General features: G+C 46.6%; 1 protein-coding gene across 1 annotated transcript in view; it reads right to left on the minus strand.

Moving 5' to 3' along the window:
- Positions 1–21,690, minus strand: part of Myo1e (myosin IE) — a 139,447-nt gene that overhangs the window by 47,115 nt on the left and 70,642 nt on the right. Inside the window, exons 5-12 of the mRNA XM_042687737.1 lie at positions 21,037–21,124; positions 19,063–19,152; positions 15,954–16,085; positions 12,888–13,022; positions 11,188–11,320; positions 4,056–4,252; positions 1,522–1,602; positions 498–584 (exon numbers count right to left, since the gene is read on the minus strand). Of these exons, the coding sequence (XP_042543671.1) occupies positions 498–584; positions 1,522–1,602; positions 4,056–4,252; positions 11,188–11,320; positions 12,888–13,022; positions 15,954–16,085; positions 19,063–19,152; positions 21,037–21,124 (943 nt within the window). The remainder of the gene's footprint in view (positions 1–497; positions 585–1,521; positions 1,603–4,055; positions 4,253–11,187; positions 11,321–12,887; positions 13,023–15,953; positions 16,086–19,062; positions 19,153–21,036; positions 21,125–21,690) is intronic.

Genomic DNA, 21,690 nt, shown 5'->3' on the forward strand with positions numbered 1-21,690 from the left:
GGCGGGAATCTAAAGCAATATGGCATGTGGGAAAACGATCAGGCATGCGCTGAGCTTTGAGAAGGAACTATAAACAAGCCTTGGGAACTCAAATGAGACTTGAAATGGCGGCTATGTTCCAAAGACGTGTTCTTTGAGGCTAGATGATGGGGAGTGTGGCGAATCTGAGAAAACCAAATTTTTCCTCTAGAACACAGTGTCTGCGTAGACCGAAGAGGTTGGAACGAGGGTGGCCATGAGTCAGACTGGAGAAAAACAGCTTGTCATTTGACCAAGCGCCCAGCACCACTGCCGAAGGAGAAAGGAAGCGTAGCAGATGGCATTTATATATTCTAGACTAAAATGCTGCAATGGCATATGGTTCTCCCCGCCAATATGACTTTTTGAGATATATTTCCTAATACAAGACTCAAACCTGAAGCTATTATCCAGAGAGAAATCTATAGCCCTTCAGTCAATCAGCAATAGCACAGGACGGAATTAGAGACACTGCTTACCTGTTCTGCTTTTAATGTCAGCTCAATAAATATCTGCTGGAGCTTCTCGTTCACAAAATTGATGCAAAACTGTTCGAAGCCATTTTTCTGAGGAAGGAGGAGAAGGGGGGGGAAAAAAGATTCTTTCCTGTAAGCATCTTGCAAAATCATCCCAAAGTCATTTCTAAGGGATTTACAAAAATGGTTGCATGTACAAAGCTTTCATTTTTTATGCCAATTATTGGGCATGTCCATGGCATGAAGTTCAGTGTTAACAGTGGTGCCAGTGTTCAGGCCTGCAATCCCAGATACTCAGGAGGCTGAGATCTGAGGATCCAAGTTCGAAACCAATCCTGGGCAGACAAATCTGAGAGACACTTATCTCCAAATTAACCAGTAAAATGCTGGACGTGGAGGGGTGTGCTTTAAGTGGCAAAGCAACAGCCTAGAACAAAACAAGGAAAAGCTAAGCAAGAGTGCGAGGCACTGAGTTCAAGCCTCAACAGTGGCATAAAAGAAAGGAGAGGGAAAGGGAAATGGAGAGGGAGAGAGGAATGAGAGGGAGAGAGAAGGAGAGGGAGAGAAAAGGGGAGAGGAAGGGAGGGAGGGAAAGAGGGAAGGAGAGAAAGAAAGATGAAAGCAAAAGGAAGAAGGAAAGAAGGGAGGGAGGGGGGGAGGGAGGGAAGGAAGGAGGGAAGAAGGAAAGAAGGAAGGAAGGAAAGTAGGAAGGAGGGAAGGAAGAAAGGAAGGGAGGGAGGGAGGAAGGAAGGAAGGAAGGAAGGAAAGTAGGAAGGAGGGAAGGAAGAAAGGAGGGAAGGAAGGAAGGAAGGAAGGAAGGAAGAAGGAAGGAAGGAAGGAAGGAGAAAGAACGCAGCATAATTTCTATTGCAAAGACACGAATTTGGTAATGTTAAATGAAAAACTCACAAAAGGCCAAAATAAGCCAGCTGGAGTGACTCTTTCACCATTGAGAATTCTTCCCAGCAGGCCACATGACATAGGCCACCTCCCCCTCCAGCCTGGCATGACTACAAAGCAGCCTCACCTGGAATATTTCAAAGCCATAGATGTCCAGGACGCCTATGTTATATTCTTCGTGGTCCTTCTCCATGGCTTTGTTGATGGACTAGAAGAGAGTCAAGGGTACGCCTATCAGCGCCTGCGCATTCCTTCATATGAATAACAGGCACACGGGGCGGGGGGGGGGGGGTAGAGAGGACAGGGGGGGCGGGGGGAGGGGGCACCCTTGTGATGAGCATATAAGGGGAATTGGAGCTTTCAAAGAGGTCTTGCCGGGCACCAGTGGCGCATGCCTATAATCCTAGCTACTCAGAAAGCTGAGATCTGAGGATCACAGTTCAAAACCAGCCTCAACAGAAAAATCTGGGAGATGCTCATCTTCAATATACCAGCCTGAATGGGGCTGTGACTCAAGCAGTACAGCCCCATCCTTGAGTGAAAAACTTAAGGCGAGGAAAAACAGCTCCGAGGTTGGGTTGAAGCCCAGCTAACTAGCGTGGCGTGTGCATGCACGTGAACACCGCTATAGCACAAGGTTAGGTAATGTAGAAAACCATTACAATGCAAAAAAATTAAAAAAAAGACTGTGGTAGGGGAAAAAAAATGTTTGCTTCATGATGGAAACCATTAATTTTTGGCAGAGTTAGCTTTCCTCAGGAAGCTTTGACAAGAAGAAAATAGCATTAGAAGGATCGAAGTTAAAAAGACCTCTTTTTCATGAAGAACCAATTTTACATAATTTGTAACTATCGTTTTTGTTGTTCATGATTTGGCAATTATCTAGCGATTGCCTCACGCAGTGTGTGAATGCCAAGGCCATCAGGGCCTGGGAGCTCATGCAAAATTCAAGCTGTCTGCGGATGGTAACCATGAGTATTTCTCTATGTGTGCCGATCCTGGGGCTTGAACTCAGGGCCTGAGTGCTGTTCCTTACCTTTATTTATTTATTTTGCTCAAGGTTAGCACTCTACCACCTAAGCCACAGCTCCGCTTCTGGCTTTTTGCTGGTTCATTGAAGACAAGAGTCTCATAGCCAGGTGCTGGTGGCTCACGCCTATAATCCTAGCTACTCAGGAGGCTGAGATCTGAGGATCGTGGTTCAAAGCCAGCCCGGGCAGGAAAGTCCGTGAGACTCTTATCTCCAATAAACCACTAGAAAACCGGAAGTGGCCCTGTGGCTCGAGTGGTAGAGTGCTCCCCTTGAGCTGAAGAGTGCAGGGACGGTGCCCAGGCCCAGAGTTCAAGCCCCACGACCGACCAAAAAAAATTGAAAAAAAAAAAAAAAAGAGTCTCATGGACTTTCTCCTACCTGGGCTGGCGTTTGAATTGTGATCCTTAGATCTCAGCCTCCTGAACAGTTAGGATGGCGGGCAGAAGCTGCTGACAGCCCAGCTCCATTATATTTGAATTGCTACTAGAGCAGTTTACCAGGATCTACCCTCCATGCTTGGACACTCTGGCTGGAAACTCACCAGGGATTATTGCTATGTGTGCCTATTCAGTTCTCATAATGACTAACCCTCATTTCCAGATGGATCCCTAAAATGGCACAGGGCAGGGAGGTGGTTTTGGGATTAAATGTAACCAATGGGAAGCTGAAATCCGGGTTCTTGGTTACCGAGAAAGACAACACAATTCAGTATCAGCAGGACAAGTTACAATGGGGTAAAGGAGGAAGATTAGCAAAGGAGGCAGAAGAGGGAGGAATATATCAGGGAGAAAAATTTCTAGAAGTGGTAAACTCTACGACTTTGTGAATTACCAGGAAGATTTTCCCCAAAAAAGAAAATGGTTCATCGCTAAGTAGGAAACACTTAGTGGCTGGCACATAGTATAAATGCCCAGTTTAAATGCCAGCAGAAGTGAGTATCAATCACTTTACCACAGAGAAACTGAGGCATGGGTGGCAAGAAAAGTCCTTGATGTTCAGCACTGGACAGTAACTCAACTGAGATGAGCGCTTAGGGTCTCCTCCAAGTAGGAGAGCACCAACCTTGAATGAAAAAGCTCAGGGATGGCACTCAGGCCCTGAGTTCAAGAGCCCGTACCAGCATGCACACATATACATACATACGTATGAGCAGACATGGACGGACACACACACACACACACACACACACACACACAGAGTCAAGTTCTAACTGCAAGCAGCTATATATGAGATCCATTTGTTACACAGCAATGCATGACACATACAACATTCTTAAATCTTTAGACTCCAGAAATCAAGGAAGGCCGCAGGATCATGAGTTTCCTTTTTCTGGCCACTCATCCTGGCTCTACTGAAGTGTGTAATACAGAAGGAACGTCATCATGTCAGCTTTAGCTAATGTTTCTAGTAAGCGCCGAACACAAGTAAAAGCCAGAAATGCTTAGAAGAAAAAGCTGGCTGAAAGCATCCCAGAAGATCCACAGAGGAGAGGTGGACCACTTGGGTCAGGATGGGAAGGGTTGATCTCATGCATGAAAACAAACCTTCACGAAATTTCCTCTGAAGCCTCTCCCTCCTCCTCCCCCCTCCCCTCACCCCTATCCGCTCATCAACCTACATTGACTTACATCCACCAAGAAATCAAACACGCGGGCGTGAAGGGCCTTGGCAAGCGCGTCCCGGGTGTAACAGGCCTGCTCCACGTTGAGAGTCACGTGGATGGACTCTGACTTCCCACCCCACTTGCTGTCCATCTGCCGGCTGGTCAGCTTCTCCTTCAGCCGCTCCTGGTTAATCCCCAGCAGGTAAGCCGGAAAAGCCAGAACTGCAAGAGAGAAAACACAATCGTCTTTCACAATTAGAACCCACCTCCCAAATGCATGGAGCCGTGGACGGGGCACCGTGTACATAGATAGATGGATTATGGTTAACCCCCCAATTTCTGCCCCCCCTCCAAATAAAAGTCCTATCCAGCAAAAGAGATCCTTACACATTTACCTCTTTTGTTTCCTCCTCTGAGAGAGAGAGAGAGAGAGAGAGAGAGAGAGAGAGAGAGAGCAGAGCGCTCATGTACTAGTACTGGAGCTTGAGTTTGGGGCCTGCTGCTCTTGCTTGAACATATCAACCAAGACTGGTACTTTACCACTTGAGCCATACCTCCACTTCCCATTTTTTTTACTGGTTAACTGAAGAGTCTCATGGACTTTGGTGCCTAGGCTAATTTTTTTGGTTTGGATGTTTTTTGTTTTTGTTTTCGTGCTGGTCCTAGAGCTTGAACTCAGGACCTGGGTGCTACACTTCAGCTTCTTGTTTTGTATTTTGTCTTTTTATTTTGTTGCTGTCAGGGGCTTGAACTCAGGGCCTTGGTACTGTGTCCCTCAGCTCAAGGCTAGCGCTCTACCACTTTGAGTCACCAGTGCCACTTCTGTTGGTTTCCCCCCTCCCCCTCCCCCCTCCCAGTGGTTAACTGTAAAAGTCTCACAGGCTTTCCTACTTGGGCTGGCTTTGAACTACGATCCTCAGTCCTCAGCCTCGTGAGTAGCTAGGATTACAGGCATGAGCCACAGATACTTGGCTCCCGGATTTGTTTTTTGTTTTCTTTTTAACTACATAAGCCAATTCCTATGATGATTTCCAATCACACAAATTAGCAGTCCAAGAAGGACCACTATGATGGTGGCGAAATTTCTAAAATAGACACTTCTCTGAGCTTATGGCCAGATGCCCTGGATGGAAGTCAATCAAAACACATTTCCTTGGCTTCAGATATTGTTTTCTTCCTGGGGGGTAGGATGGGGGTGCAATGTTTTCATGTTTTCAAGGACCCTGAAGCACCTGTTATCAATGAGCTGATTTGAGGATCATGGTTCGAGACCAGCCCAGGAAGGAAAGTCCATGACTCTAACTTCCAAATTATTGCCAGAAAACCAGAAGCCACACTGTGGCTCAAAGTGGTAGGAAGCTAGCCTTGAACACACACACACACACACACACACACACAGACACACACACACACACACACACACACATTCAGGGACAGCGCCCAGGCCCTGAGTTCAAGCCCAAGGGCCATCACAAAGAAAGAAACAAAATGAGGCTCATGGCCAGACAACTTGTTTGAGGACTTAATACCAAGAAGAGGGCTGTGTTAGACCTGGGGTTTTCTTGATTTCTAATCAGTGTGCTCCACTGTGAATAAATGATAGCATTCTCAGGCCTGAAAGAAAAGTTCCAGTTGTCTCAGGATGAATAAAAGACTTTTACAGATGCAAATGAAAATTATGAACTTTTTCAGCATAAAGCTTGACCAAATGTCTCTGACTGAAGGTTGTATGGAAGACTTTATGACAATACTGGGTACCAGGGTATACACAAGGTCCTCAGGAGGCAGAAATCAGGAGGATTGAGGGCTGAGACCGGTCCAAGCATTAAAAAAAAAAAGCTCACTGGGCTAGGAATGTGGCTTAGTGGTAGAGTGCTTGCCTAGCACAAATGAAGCCCTGGTTACCCCATAAACAGAAAAAGCTAGAAGTGGTGCTGTGGCTCAAGTGGTAGAGCACTTGCCTTGAGCACTGACAGGCTCAAGGACAGTGCCCAGGCCCTGAGTTCAAGCCCCAGGACCTGAAAAAAAAAAATTCATGAGACTATGTCAATCAATAAAACACTGGTGATCCTGGTGTTTGTCCAGCATGCCAACTATACCGGAAGCATATATAGGAGGATCGTTGGCCTGGATACAAAAACAACCAAGGCAAAATGGCAAGGTACCTGGCTCAAGCGGCAGAGTACTTGCCTAACAAGCACCAGGCTCTCACACGATCAAAATTAAGTTGATAAAAAAATATATAGTACTAATAACTAATATTAAAAGACAGATGCTAATGGTGAAAAAATACAAACCTCCCCGCCAAGGCTGAACTGTCAGAATGGCACAGGTGGTGTTGGGGTGTATGGAAGCTGACATTTCTCAGCCTTCAATTGCCAGAGATTCAGTTGGCGAACACAGATTGGAAAATAGTAGAATGCCAGAATAAGGAATGCGTCATTGATTTGAATGCTTCCCCAAAATACTCCGAACAAGCCGGGTGCAAGTGGCTCATGCCTGTAATCCTAGCTACTCAAGAGGCTGAGATCTGAGGATCACGGTTCGAAGTCAGCCCAGACAGGAAGTCTGTGAGACTCTGATCTACAATGAGCCACCAGAAAACTAGACGTGGAGCTGTGGCTCAAAGTGGTAGAGCGATAGCCTTGAGTAGAAAAGCTCAGAGATGGGGCCCAGGCCTTGAGTTCAAGCTACAGGACAGACATAAGGACAGACAGGGATAGACAGAAGGACACACACACACACACACACACACACACACACTACAGAAGAGACAAAGGCACAGCCCAGCCTTTCATCCTACAGAACAGGGTGGGACTTGAGGGTGGTAGATATCTCCAAAAACAAGACCTGGAATTTGGCTAGGAATCAGAGCCACAAGCTTAGCAAAACAGCCAAGCCGACTAGAGAGGAAATAAGAGTACTTGGTTTGGACAAACTCCACGCCAGGTTTTCCAAGCACAAGCTTTTTATGGCCTCGTATTTTCTTCAGTGGCCAGCCTGGTGCTGAAATTATAGGGCTGTTTCTCCTGACTTCCTTCAGGCTGGGAATTTCCATGAGGTTGTGTGAGTAAGAACAGAGGTCCCAGAAGCTTGAGGGAAGTAGAGGAGGAAAGAGAGAAGGATGGATTCTCATTGAGAGTCATGTAAAACAACAAGGAAAACCATTCCTAAAAAGGAATGCTTCAATGGAGATAGGTTCCTATTATCGCGTGAAAGTAGAAAGCAAAGTTGGGCTTGATTTTTTTTTCCCCCATTTAAATTTCAGGTGCAGGAAAGAGAGAAAAACCTCCAACGATGTGGCAAAATTCCCCCTTTGACAAATTTAAAAGGAAAATGGGGTTTCTCTGTGTTCAGGATGCACTAGTGACTCACAGCCACCAGCTACAAGCTACTGAGGACCGAGGTTCTAAGGATGGTGGTTCAAAGCCAGCCCTGGCAGGAAAGTCTCTCTTCTCCATTATAAATGTATGCCACTAAAGTCCAGCACCTGTAGCTCATGCCTTTAATCTTACTTCCTTAGGAGGCTGAGATTTGGAGGATTGTGGTATGAGGTTAGCCCCGACAGAAAGTTCATGAGATGAGCCCTCTCCCATACCATCTCTCAAAACCAAGAGCTAGGCATGTTGGCCTAGCTCTAAATCAGGTGGATTGTGGTTCATGTACATGCCTGGACAGGAAGTAAAAGCCTCTTTCAAAAACAATCTGTGCAAAAATGGGCTGCAGGTCTAGGTCATCATTACAGGGCCAGCCTAGCAAGCAAAAAGGCCCAAGTTCAAATCATAGTACCATCAAAAACAAACCACACACAAACAAAACCTATGACACATATTCACCCTAGAAAGTTCATTCAGAAGATCAAAACAATCATCTTCCTCGGCATCAGGTGATGGCTTCAATCAAACCAAGTGAAGTCAAGCGTCAGAATACTACACAGCTATCAAAAAGGATGAAGTTCCTTTCTGATCTGATACAGAATCATCTCCAGGACAATAATGTCCCACGAGAAAGCAACTATATAGAGCACTGAATTACCAACTCCCAACGCAACACAAAAATAGGGGAATTGAATGGGTGAGTGCGGTTGTTGTAATATTCTTGGAACCCTGGCTGATACTGAGGAGAGGCATGCATTGAATGCACAGGGGTGCATGGAGCGATACCCCTTTTACAGCATCAGTATAAGACCCACCCACAGAACGAAAATCCAGAACCAGATTTTGAAAAAAGAAAAGACAAGGAACATGGTCTACCCCATGTTAGACCTACTTGGCTCCTTCAGGGAGAGAATCTCAGGAGCTGCTGCCAATGCCAGACTGTGTTCATCTGACAGAGAAGGCCACAAACACCACACCTCAGGGAGGAATCAGACAACCAGACAATCACATAGCTCAAGCGGCGAGAAGCAGTAGAGGACCTTTCATTTATTGTTCTTTTGTGCAAGTCCTGGGGCTTGAACTCAGGGGCCTGGGTGCTGTCCCTGAGCTTCGTGTACTCAAGGCTTCGCGCTCTACTGCTTTTGAACCACGATCCTCAGATCTCAGCCTCTTGACTAGCTAGGATGACAGGTGTGAGCCACCGGTACTTGGTTGTAGAGGATTTTCCTACTCAAGAGGCGAGAGAAAGCCAGCGTGTTTCCTCACACACCATCACCAAACCCCACAGAGGAGGAAATGGGGGTCAAGGGGAAATGGCCTCCCAGACACCGGGGTGCATTTCTCAGGCCAAGGATAGTGTCAGCAGACACAGACTCTCATCCTAATATTCGCATTGCTCAGCTTTCTGGATAGACACCCCGTTCTTTTTAAATTATTATTATTATTGTTTTACCCTCGACTTCCTGGTAAACCCAATTCATCATAGTCAGATACCCATCAGAAGTTAGCAGAACTTCCCTCTTTTATGAGAAAAGCAAATAAAAATGCATCAAAGCCACCCTTATTTGGGATGGAAATATACTCAGTGCCCAGTCAGCAATGAGTGGGGACACTATTTATTACTCAGGAGCTAAATTTATCATCCTGGAAGAATGCTGAGAAAGGAAGAAATGCCTTCCTGGGTGGGTTCAAGCGGGCGGGGGGAGGGGGGGGAGCCTGGAAGGTCGTGGATGCCATGGTATGTGGGGCAGATCATAAGCAAAGGAAAGCAAAGGGAGTTCAAGCAAACAGCGTGGAAGCAGGACCATTTCCCAGCAGGCAGCAGCACTGGATTGCTTCCCATACCATCATGAGAGCAAAGCTCATGCAGAAATCTCAACACAGTTAACAGTCAAAGTCTCATGCAGAAATCCCAACGCACTTAACAAAGTTGACTTCTTTTTACATTCAGAAGTCAAATTCAATCCAACCTCAGGCAAACCTGGTGGCTTTCCACATCTGCCCACACTATCTAGCTATCCACACTATCTACTATTCTACCACTTTCTTTTGTTTGTTTGGTGCCCATCCTGGGGCTTGAACTCAAGGCCTTCGATGCTGATCCTGACCTTTTTTCTTTTTGCTCAAGGCTAACTAGCACTCTACCACTTGAGCCACAGCTCCACTTCCAGCTTTTAGGTGGTTCATTGGAGATCTGAGTGTCACAGACTTTCCTGCCTAGGCTGGCTTGGAACCACGATCCTCAGATCTCAGCCTCCTGAGTAGCTAGGATGACAGGCATGAGCCATTGTCTCCGGGGTATCAATTTTTAGATGAATGGAGACAAAAGCCAGAGAAGAAAAAAGTTGCATTAAATGACTCAGCTTTTCACTTCACCACAAATCTAAGAAAAGACATTCATGTATGTCTTTTTTTTTTTTTTTTGAGGAACTTCCATAATCATGCGTATCTTTAAACCTGGATGTGAAACTCTCAGACTTCTGCAAGATTAGTAACAAATTGAAATGATTTCATAGGGTGTGGCTCAAGTGGTAGAGCACTTACAGAGTAAGTGTGATGCCCTGAGTTCAAACTCTGCCATGGTTAATAAGGGGGGAAAAGGTATTTTACAAAAAAATAGAAAGAAAGAAAGAAAGAAAGAAAAAAAGAAAGAAAGAAAGAAAGGAAGAAAGGAAGGAAGGAAGGAAGGAAAGAAAGAAAGAAAGAAAGAAAGAAAGAGAGGCTGGGAAGGTGGCTCAGTGGTAGAGCGCTTGCCTTGCATGTATGAGGCCCTGGGTTCGATTCCTCAGCACCACATAAGCAAAAAGAAAAAAGCTGGAAGTGGCGTTGTGGCTCAAGTGGTAGAGCGCTAGCCTTGAGCTGAAGAGCTGAGGGACAGCGCCCAGGCCCAGAGTTCAGGCCCCACGACTGGACCCAAAAAAAAAAAAAAGGAAGAAAGGAAGAAAGAAAGAAAGAAAGAAAGAAAGAAAGAAAGAAAGAAAGAAAGAAAGAAAGAAAGAAAGAAAGAAAGAAAGAAAGAAAGGAAAGAAAGAAAGAAAGAGAAAGCAAGCAAGCAAGCAAGCAAGCAAGCTAGGCACCAGTGGCTCGTGCCTGTAATCGTAACTACTCAGGAGGCTGAGATCTGAGGATCACAGTTTGAAGCTAGCCTGGTCAGGGAAGTTCATGAGACTCTTATCTCCAATTAACCACTGAGTTAAGTGGACCTACAGCCCAAGTGGTAGAGTGCTACCCTTGAACACAAAATCTCAGGGACAATGCGTAGGCCCTGAGTTCAAGTCCCAAGACTGGCACACATACAAAAAAGCAATGCTTTTATTAATCATCTATAATGTGGGACATACAGATGCTGGAAGTGAGGAGAGGAAGGTAAAGGTTGAGTCTTTCTGATGCTCATTATAAAAACATTTGTCACCTTGTGTGTATGGGGGTGGGGGGTTGGGGGTAATCCTGGGGCTTGGATTTAGGGCCTGAGCACTGTCCTTGAGCAACTTCTGGTTTTCTGGTGGTTCATTGGAGATTAGAGTCTCAAGGACTTTTTTTTTTTGCCTGGGCTGGTCTTGAACCATGATCCTCAGATCTCAGTCTCCTCGGTAGTCACGATGATAGGCGTGAGCCACTGGCACCTGGATCATTTGTCATCCTTTTGCAGAGAGATATACCCTAGGTGGGATTGGGCTGAAGCAGCGATCTAGGTAGCTGTAAGCAGAACCGAGCACCCCCCACCCCATTCACCCCCCCCCCCCCACTACTCAGCCATATGGCCGAGCAGCCCATACGTACATTCTTCACTCTCCACCGCCGCGTAGTTCCCCACTTCTTTGAAGCTGACATTCCCCAGGTGGAGGACGCCGGCCACGATCTGCAGCACCAGCGTCTGCTCTTCTGCGAAGATGCCGATGACGTTCATGGCGTGCTAAGTGGAAGAAGCAGTCAGACGCATCATCATGGACCGGGTCGCATTAGAGAGTCACATCTCTGTCAATGTGCTTACTGCCCAATGCACTCACATCCATCCTGGAAAAGTTGGGCTGACATTCCATACAACCTAGGTGCCCCTCGGAGTGCCTGGAAGGTTCTATGAGCAGCTACAGTTGTGGACAAGCCTCCACATCTGTGCCACGGAGACCTCTGCTTGCAAAGTCACCTCTCTGGCTACGAATGTGGCTTAGTGGTAGAGTGCTGGCCTTGCATGCAGGAAGCCCTGGGTTCAATTCCTCAGCACCACATAAAAAGAAAAAGCTGGAAGTGGCACTGTAGCTCAAGTGGTAGAGTGCTAGCCTTGAGCAAAAGAAGCTCAGTGACAGTGTTCAGGCCCTGAGTTCAAGCCCCAGGACCAGAAGAAAGAAAGAAAGAAGAAAAGAAGGAAGGAAGAAAAGAAGCAAAGAAGGAAGGAAGAAAAGAAGGAAAGAAGGAAGAAAAGAAGGAAAGAAGGAAGGAAGAAAAGAAGGAAAGAAAGAAAGAAGAAGGAAGGAAGAAAAGAAGGAAGGAAGAAAAGAAGGAAAGAAGGAAGAAAGAAAAGAAGGAAAGAAAGAAGGAAGGAAGGAAGGAAAGAAGGAAAGGAAGGAGGGAAGGAAGGAAGGAGGGAAGGAGGGAAGGAGGGAGGGGTGAGGGAGAGAAAGAAAGGAGGGAGGGAGGGAGGGAAAGAAGGGAGGAAGGAAAAGGAAGGAAAGAAGGAAGGAAGAAAGGAAGGAAGGAAGGAAGGAGGGAGGGAAGGAGGGAGGGAAGGAGGGAAGGGTGAGGGAGAGAAGGGAGGGAGGGAGGGAGGGAAAGAAGGGAGGAAGGAAAAGGAAGGAAAGAAGGAAGGAAGGAAGGAAGGAAGAAAGGAAGGAAGGAAGGAAGGAGGGAGGGAAGGAGGGAGGGAAGGAGGGAGGGGTGAGGGAGAGAAAGAAGGGAGGGAGGGAGGGAGGGAAAGAAGGGAGGAAAGAAAAGGAAGGAAAGAAGGAAGGATGGAAGGAAGGAAGGAAGGAAGGAAGGAAGGAAGGAAGGAAGGAAGAAAGGAAGGAAGGAAGGAAGGAGGGAGGGAAGGAGGGAGGGGTGAGGGAGAGAAAGAAGGGAGGGAGGGAGGGAGGGAAAGAAGGGAGGAAAGAAAAGGAAGGAAAGAAGGAAGGAAGGAAGGAAGGAAGGAAGGAAGGAAGGAAGGAAGGAAGGAAGGAAGGAAGAAAGGAAGGAAGGAAGGAAGGAGGGAGGGAAGGAGGGAGGGGTGAGGGAGAGAAAGAAGGGAGGGAGGGAGGGAGGGAAAGAAGGGAGGAAAGAAAAGGAAGGAAAGAAGGAAGGATGGAAGGAAGGAAGGAAGGAAGGAAGGAAGGAAGGAGGGAGGGAAGGAGGGAGGGGTGAGGGAGAGAAAGAAGGGAGGGAGGGAGGGAGGGAAAGAAGGGAGGAAAGAAAAGGAAGGAAAGAAGGAAGGAAGGAAGGAAAGAAGGAAGGAAGGAAGGAAGGAAGGAAGGAAGGAGTGCTTGGTGGGGCATGTCATGTGCACTTACCAGAGTTTCCTGGAGCTCTCGCTTGTCATCGATGTCATCAACCTTGTAGGACCCGGACAGGCTCAGGTAATAATAGTAGTCCATGCTGGTGATGCCCAGGCTGTGCTTCTGCTCGGCAGAGGCGCCCTCGATGAGCTGTGGCAAGACAGCAAAGTTCAGGGAGGCCCAGGGTGTGGCCCGCCAAGGACTCAGCCAGCTCTCTATGTGAGTGGGCCTTGTCTCCAAAACACGAGGGGGTGCTGAGTTCTTCTGGATATAATCCCAAACCACCTCTGCAAATTGTTCTGTTCTACTCCTTTCTTCTATTCCTTTTTGGTATTCTGTTCATTTATTCCATTCTGTTCTATCCTATTCTGTTCCATTCCATTCCATTCCATCTATTCTATTATTTATTCAATTTCTATTCATTCATCCTAATCATTCATTTTTTTCTATTCTATTCTATTCCATCCTATTTCTTTTTCTATTCATTTATTCTATTTGTATTCATTCTACTCTAATCACTCTATGTATTTTTCTATTCCATTTCTAGTCGTTTATTCTATCTCTATTCATTCTATTCTAATCATTGCTAGTCTAATCATTCTATACATTTTTTTCTATTCTATTCTGCCCATTCCCTTCTATATTCCTATTCATTTCTATTGTATTCATTCTATTCTAGTCATTTTGTTCTATTCATTTTTGTATCCTATTCATTTTTCTTATTCAATATATGCATATATACATATATATGTATTTATCAAACCCTGAGTTACCAAATCCAGGTCCTTGTACTTGCTACTAATCAATTTATTGAACTCAGAGTCTTGTGTATGCTATTTATTTATTTACTTGTTGGAAGCACTAGGGTTTGAACTAAGAGGCTCATACTTCCTAGGCAAGGGCTATATCACTTAAGCCTTACCCCAGCCTTTGCTTCACATATCTTCAGAATCAGATCTTATGTTTTTCTCTTGGTCTGGTGTGGACCATGATTCTCCTACCTACTGATTCCCACCACAGGCTAAGACAGATCATAGATGTGCACCACCAGACTTGGATCAGAGATGTGAGCCACTGTGCTCTATCATGGCTCTGTAAATTTTTTTTTTTTTTTTTTTTTTGGTCAGTTGTGGGGCCTGAACTCTGGGTCTGGGCGCTGTCCCTCAGCTTTTCAGCTCAAGGCTAGCGCTCTACTACTTGAGCCACAGCGCCACTTCCAGTTGTCTGGCTTACTGGAGATAAGAGTCTCACAGATTTTCCTGCCTGGGCTGGCTTTGAACCGCGATCCTCAGATCTCAGCCTCCTGAGTAGTTAGGATTATAGGTCTGAGTCACTCACTGGTGCCTGGCTAAATTCTTTTTTTTTTCTCTTCTTTTGCCAGTCCTGGGGCTTGAACTCAGGGCCTGAGCACTGTCCCTGAGCTACTTTTGCTCAAGGCTAGCACTCTACCACTTGTGTTTCTGTAAATTCTAATTCTTTTTTTTTTTGGCCGGGGGGGGGGGGCTGTCGTGGGGCCTGAACTCTGGGCCTGGGCGCTGTCCCTCAGCTCTTCAGCTCAAGGCTAGCACTCTACCGTTGAGCCACAGCACCACTGCCAGCTTTTTTCCTTTTTGCTTATGTGGTGCTGAGGAATCGAACCCAGGGCCTCATGCATGCAAGGCAAGCGCTGTACCACTGAGTCACCTTCCCAGCCCTAAATTCTAATTCTTAGCACTGGTTATCATTAAATTATAACCAAATAATTCCCGCCTAACTTGTTTTTGACTCTGTGTGTGTTCAAAGGATTTTAAGAAAAAGTGTGTATGTCAGGGGTAGGGATTGAACCCAGGTCCTTATGCATGCTAGGCAAGTGCTCTACTACTGAGCTATATTGCCAGCTTCACTTAGGGTTTTTCAAAAGGGTTTTTCAAAGTAGAACTGGCTCCTCTACTCTCCTAACCCCACAGTGCATATTTTAAAACTGCCATAGATCTGTTTCTTTTAGATCCTCCTCATCCACTGCTGTCTCTTGATGCCTACTCCATGTCTGGACGAGACGATCTTAAAGGGCTCCAACCATTTAACAATCAATTCTTGGAAGGGCAAGAAATTAATTCGCAGTGTTTTGTCAATATGCATGGCAGACATTCTGTCAGCAGGATGGATTTTAAACTTGCAAAGAACTATCACAGAAGGAAGACGTGGGGAGAGACAGCCGTGGCCCATCAGAGACACAACGGGCATGCCGTGTGCCAACCCCACAATATTTACAAAAGAGAGGCTGTGTTCTGGTCCAGGCTTCATCTGTGTGAACCTCCTCCTGCTACCAGGGCTGAATCAAGCTGGGTACCAGTGGCTACCGCCTATAATCCAAGCTATTCAGGAGGCTGAAGATCATAGAGATATGAGGATCCAGCCTGGGCAGGAAAGTCCATGAGGCTTTTATCTCTAATTAACCACCAAAGAGCCAGAAATGGAGCTGTGGCTCAAGTGGTTAAAACCCTGTCCTTGAGCAGTAAAGCTCAGGGACAGCAGCCAGACCCTGAGTTCAAGTCCTAGGACTGGCACAAAATCAACATAAAATAAAATTCACAAAGCTGGATCATGTGATTACTGAACCCCAGAATGCTATTTTATCAGCATCCTGCACCCTTCTCTGGGGTCCCAGTGACAAGTGGCCAAGGAGGCATTCAGGATGTCTCAGTACCTAACAGCTTCCTTGTTGGAGACATTGGCATTGCCAACTGGCTGAGTCCTGGCTTACAGAATAGCTTTGGGTCTGGTTATCCAACTTCCCTGATGACTGCCCCTTCTACTCCATACCCAGGGCCGTCCCTGCTCAGCACAGGCCTTTCCTCATTCCCCCACCCCTGGTGAATTCCCATCTGGCCATGAATCAAACACTCTGACTTTTATTTTGAAAGGACACCGACCCTTCCTGAATTATTGTAACTTTATTCAAAGGAGACTCTGCTTTGTCTCTTCTCTAGCCATCAGCAGTCTAAGCCAGAGGACTGAGAAGAATAAAAGGAAAAAAAGATTCTTTTTTAACATGGAAAGGGGGGGGTTAGGAAAAAAAATTAAAAAAAAAAAAATAGAAACCTGGTAAAAGATGTGGAAACTTCTCTCGCCAGGGTTCCTCATGACCACTCTGGATTTTTCTAGAAGGAAGTTGGAGATCTTTCCGCCATCTGGTTCCCCACCTGGGCTGAACTGGATTTCAAAGTATTTCCCCTGCAAGCAAGGTAAGGATGTCCTGTGAGGGTCAGTAAACACAGCCCGCAGGCTCGGGATGCTGCACATAATACAAGGAAATTCGTGCATGAGAGCCAAGTCCGGAACCCATGCCCAACTCTGGGCTATACTTCCCCCAGGCCTTCATCTCAAACAATCACCAGAGCTGTGTGGTCCACTCCCACAGTTCTGTATTCAGAATGGGAAATCTAGGGTCCCGGCCAGACTAAATAAGGTATATGGGAGATGCTGGGCCCATTTTCTTCCCATGGAAGGCAGAGAAAATGAACCAGGAAACCCTAGGTCACAAGCAGTGAACTCTAACTAATGGAAGCAAGTTTTTCCCTCTGTGCACTTCAATGCTTTGAGCAAAATTAGCCTAAAGGCTGTCCATCCCTTTTACCCCAAAACTGCTGGCACACACACTGAAATAAAAATACTTTATTATAAGTAAACTCTATAAGTTATTCCCCTCTTGCTCACATTCTGCCTGTGTGTGTCTTCAAGATTGAACTTAGGGCCTGGGCACTGATCTTGAGTTTTTGTGCTCAAGGCTGGTGCTCTACCACTTGAGCCATAGCCCCACCTCTGACTTTCTGGTGATTAACTAGAGACAAGAAGATAGACTCTTCATAGACCTTTCTGCCCAGGCTGGCTTCAAACTGTGAGCCTCTGGATTTCAGCCTCCTGAGTAGCTAGGATTACAGGTGCTGTTCTCAACTTTTTGAAATAATTGCCTGTCTAAGAGGTAGAAAATAATGTCTGGTTTGACATGCACATTTGTCTCGGTATAGGTGAAGGCGTATTTTGGTGCCTTCAGAGGTGGCTGGTGAGGGGGAGGGAGGGGGAATATGGGGAGGGAGGGAGATGAAGATACATGTGTGCAAACGGCCTGCCTCATTAGTTCTTGGGTCCATCTGTCTGTCCATCATGGGGGTATGAAGCTTTATAATCACATAAATAATACATGCTGGGCTTTTGCTATTTATAAAAATCGACTGAAGGGCTGGGAAGGTGGCTCAGTGGTAGAGCACTTGCCTTGCATGCCTGAGGCCCTGGGTTCAATTCCTCAGCACCACATAAGAAAAAAAGCCGGAAGTGGCGCTGTGGCTCAAGTGGTAGAGTGCTAGCCTTGAGCTGAAGAGCTGAGGGACAGCGCCCAGGCCCAGAGTTCAGGCCCCACAACCAGACCAAAAAAAAAAAAAAAAAAAATCGACTGAAGCCCCCTCCAAAGAAAAACAACAATTGATAGTGGGGAAAAAAAATCAAATAAAAATAATAATGATTTTTTTTTTTTGCCCTGATCTCTAAGGCAGGTGGGTGGGGTTGGCTGGCTAGAAAGTTAGACTTTTACAAGGCAGATTTAGATTAATGACTGGTGGGGGCGGGGGAGAGATTGGACAAACTATGTTTGCCTCCCTCTCTCTCTCTATTACCTAGGAACTACAAGATTAAACAAGTCCAGCATTGAGCTTAAAAAAAAAACCAACTGAGCACCAGTGGCTCACACCTTAATCCTAGCTACTGGGAAGGCTGAGACCTAAAGATCATGGTTCGAATCCAGCCCAGGCAGGATCATCTGTGAGACTCTTATCTCTAATAAATTACTTAAAAAAGCCAGCAATGGAGCTGTGGCTCAAGTGGTAGAGCACTAGCCTTGAGCAAAAGAAGCTCAGGGACAGTGCCCAGGCCCAGATTTCAAACTTCAGGACCAGGAAAAAAAAAAAAAAGAGCCCAGTACTGGTGGCTCACGCCTTTAATCCTAGCTACTCAGAAGGCTGAAATCTGAGGATCATGGTTTGAAGCCAGATTGTGCTCTTATCTCTAAATAACCACCAAAATGCCGGAAGTAGAGCTGTGGCTCAGGTGGTAGAGTGCTAGCCTTGAGTATATAAGCTCAGGGACAACATGCAAGGCCCTGAATTCAAGCCGCAGGACTGGCATTTAAAAAAAAAAAAAAGAGTGATAAAGGAACAAGTAGATGAGTTAGGAGCAGGCCACAAGGACCAAGCTGATGAGCCTAATGGATGGAAGGCATGAGGCAATGGGACGGTGGCTGCACGGTACAAATTAGCTAGGGAGATTTCTTTTGGAAACAGAAACTTCTTTGCAAAATAGAGCATGAAAAGGAAATGGGTTTTCTCTGAAATTTCCAACTGCTTATTTCCCATACAGCCCAGAATCGGCCTCCTGAGTGGCTGCTGGTCTGTTTTAGTGCTGGACCTGATAAATAAGTACAATAAAAAATGCTTGATTCATGCAAATCAAGGCTTACTGGGGAAGCAGAGGTTTCTTTGTAAATCTGGACCAGCTTGGAACACAATCCTCCTATTTACATTTGTTACCACAGTGGAGATGACAAATGTGTGTCATCATGCCCAGTTACTGACCAAGATGGGGGCTGAGGAATTTTTATGCTTGGGCTGCCCTTGAACTGTGATCCCTCATGATGGACAGAAGAGGTGATTATTTTTTATAAGCCTAGGCCATTTAAGGGGAACTTTGGAACCCCAGTCACTTTTGTTTTTTTGGTTGGTCATGGGGCTTGAACTCAAGGCCTAGCCTCTGTCCTTCAGCTTTTTTGCTCAAGGCTAGAGCTTTACCACTTTGAACCACAGCACCAATTCTGGTTTTTGAGCCGTTAATTGGAAATCAGAGTCTCATGGAGACTTTCCTGCCTGGGCTGGCTTCAAACCACGATCCTCAGATCTCAGCCTCCTGAGTAGCTAGGATTACAGGCGTGAGCCACCAGTGGCCAGCTAAAATTACGTTGATTGCATTGCTGAGTGTTAAAATTAAACTTCAGCCCCAGGACAAGCCAAAGGCAAACACGAGAGCTCGCTGCTTTACAAGCTAAAGGGCAGTCTGGGGAGCTAGCCCCGGAGAACACAGGAGAACCTCAAGTTCTTTTATGGTTAACTGGGGACCTCAACCTGGGGGGATCGGGAGGCTCAGAGGCCAGGGGGAAGAGACATACAAAGCGGCTGGAGTTGTTGTTGCGGACTGTCTTGGCGTTTCCGAAGGCCTCAAGCAGCGGGTTAGACTGTAAGATGATGTCCTTCACGTGCTGTGGGAGAGAAAAGACACACACACACACACACACACACACACACACACACACACGGTCAGCAAAGGGCAGCCCACTTTTCCCTAAGCTCCTGGCTCCGCCAGGCCTCTGGGGTAGAGGTCCCTGCTCCCTGTGTCCCTGAAGATTTCTTCAGAATGTCACCTTCTAAAGTCACAGGCCTCCCTCACCCTGCTTGAGTGTCCTGGCTTGATCCAGAATGCCAGAGCAAAAAAATCAGAATCAACCAAGCCTCCCGGATACTCGGTCCATGCTACTGATTACACCCTTTCCAATATCAATGTGGGCTGGAGTGGGTGAGGGGAGAGGTTACAACAGGAAGGAAACTGGGACACACAGGGACATCTCTTTGCCTTGTTTTTCCTTCTCTCCCCCCATTGGTGGTACTGGAGTTTGAACTCAGACCTTCATGCTTGCGAAGCAGGTGCTCTACCTCCTAAGCCATGCCTCCAGCCCTGTTTTTGCTTTCATTATTTTGTTTCCAGATAAGAGTCTCACGTTGTTTGGCCCTGACTCACCTGGATTGAGATTCCTGTCCCCAGCCTAGCTGGGTTAAAGGCTCATGCCACCATGCCTCGCTTGTTGACTGAGATAGAAGCTCCTTAACTTTTCTCAGGGCTTCCTATGCTGCTCAGGTAGTTGGGATTACAAGCATGTACCACAGTACCTGGCCACTTCCTTGTGGTTCTTCCCAGAGATTTTCTAATCACTGCCCTTCCCAACTACTTTATCTGCTCCAGTACAAGCAAAAGATTTCAAGGGAAATGCATCCATTTCTCCTCAAATGATTTTATGGAAATATAATCTGGCATTTTTCTTTCTTTTTAAAAAGATTTTTTTGGTCGGTCGTGGGGCCTAAACTCTGGGCCTGGGCGCTGTCCCTCAGCTCTTCAGCTCAAGGCTAGTGCTCTACCACTTGAGCCACAGTACCAGTTCTGGCTTTCTCTGCTTATGTGGTGCTGAGGAATCGAATCCAGGGACTCATGCATTCAAGGCAAAGCCCTCTACCACGGAGCCACCTTCCCAGCCCTAATCTGGCATTTTTCAAATTTATCTAGGCCCAACTCATCTGGGGATTGTGTTAAAACACAGATGTGTTTTTCTGGGTTTTGTTTTGTTGTTGTTGTTTGTGCCAAATCTGGGGCTTGAACTTGGGGCCTCAGATTCTTACTTGACTTTTTTTCTCAAGGCTAGCGCTCTACCACTTGAGCCACAGTTCTACTTCCAGATTTTTGCTGGTACATTGAAGATAAGAATCTCACAGACATTACCACCCTGGCTGGCTTCAAACTGCAATCCTCAGATCTTAGCCTCCCAAGTAGCTAGGATAACAGGCATGAGCTACCAGTACTGGGTTTATGTACTTTGAATCAGCAACTCTCTTCATTCCTCTGACAAGTATACTGTCATGTTTGATGACAAGACATTTCACGTCCTTTATTATGAGCTGTCTTTCATATCCTCTATTTCCCTTTTGTACTTTTTTGTTGTCACTCATGAGACTTGAACTCAGGGCCTAAGTGCTGTTTCTGAGCTGTTTTTGCTCAAGCTGTTTTTGCTAATACTCTGTGGCTTTGAGCCACAGCTCCACTTCCAGTTTTTTTTTTTTCTCTAGTTTTTAGTTGGTTAATTAGAGATAAGAGTCTCACAGACTTTTCCTGCTTAGGCTGGCTTTGAACCGTGATCCTCACATTTCAACCTCCTGATTAGCCAGCACCCAGCAGCCCTCCTTTTGTTGATTTGTAGGAACTCATTATATATGAGGTATGCCTAGCTCAAAACACCCTATTCCTTTGCAGATTCTGCGGTTCTTGGTTGCTGCCCTTTGTACAGTGGATAGAAAATCCGGGGTGACTGCTGGCTCACCTGGACCTTGGGGCCCCCTCCAGACACCCTGGAGACGTAGCTCATGATGTATTTGGCAGCCACTGTCTTCCCGGCACCGCTCTCTCCACTGGGGAAAGAAGGGGGAAAATGGCCATTAGGCAAGTGACCAGGTCCTCTTCATCCCCTGGACCAAGCAACCCACAGCAACACGCAGACAGAAAGCAGGCAAGGAGGCGGGGGAGCGGCTGGGAAAGGCAGCTGGGAGGGAGGCAGGAGGTCCTGCTGGAGCTGGAGGGGCGATGAGCGCAGGGCACCCCCCTGCAGGGCACAGCACACCCAGCGATGCCCGAATAACCATGGGAGGGGGCAGCACGTCATGGCCAGAGGGTGGATATACACAGAAAAATGGCTGCGGTTCAACTGTCTACAAAACATGGGAGTATCTTGAAAGCGAAAAATGGCTGCGGTTCAACTGTCTACAAAACATGGGAGTATCTTGAAAGCGCTTGCTTGGAATACACAAAATCCTGGGGGTTCCATGTCCTAAGGTTGGGTAGGGAGGGAGGGACGTAGGTAGGGGGAAAGAGAGGGAGGGAGGGAGGGAGGGAGATGGGGGAGGGATGGAGGTAGGGGAGGGAGGGAGGGAAGGGAGGGAGGGAGGGAGGGAGGGAGGGAAGGAGGGAGGGAAGCGTG

Source organism: Dipodomys spectabilis, unplaced genomic scaffold (genome assembly GCF_019054845.1).
Source record: "Dipodomys spectabilis isolate Male_0828 unplaced genomic scaffold, ASM1905484v1 ptg000108l, whole genome shotgun sequence".
Classification (NCBI taxonomy): domain Eukaryota; kingdom Metazoa; phylum Chordata; class Mammalia; order Rodentia; family Heteromyidae; genus Dipodomys; species Dipodomys spectabilis.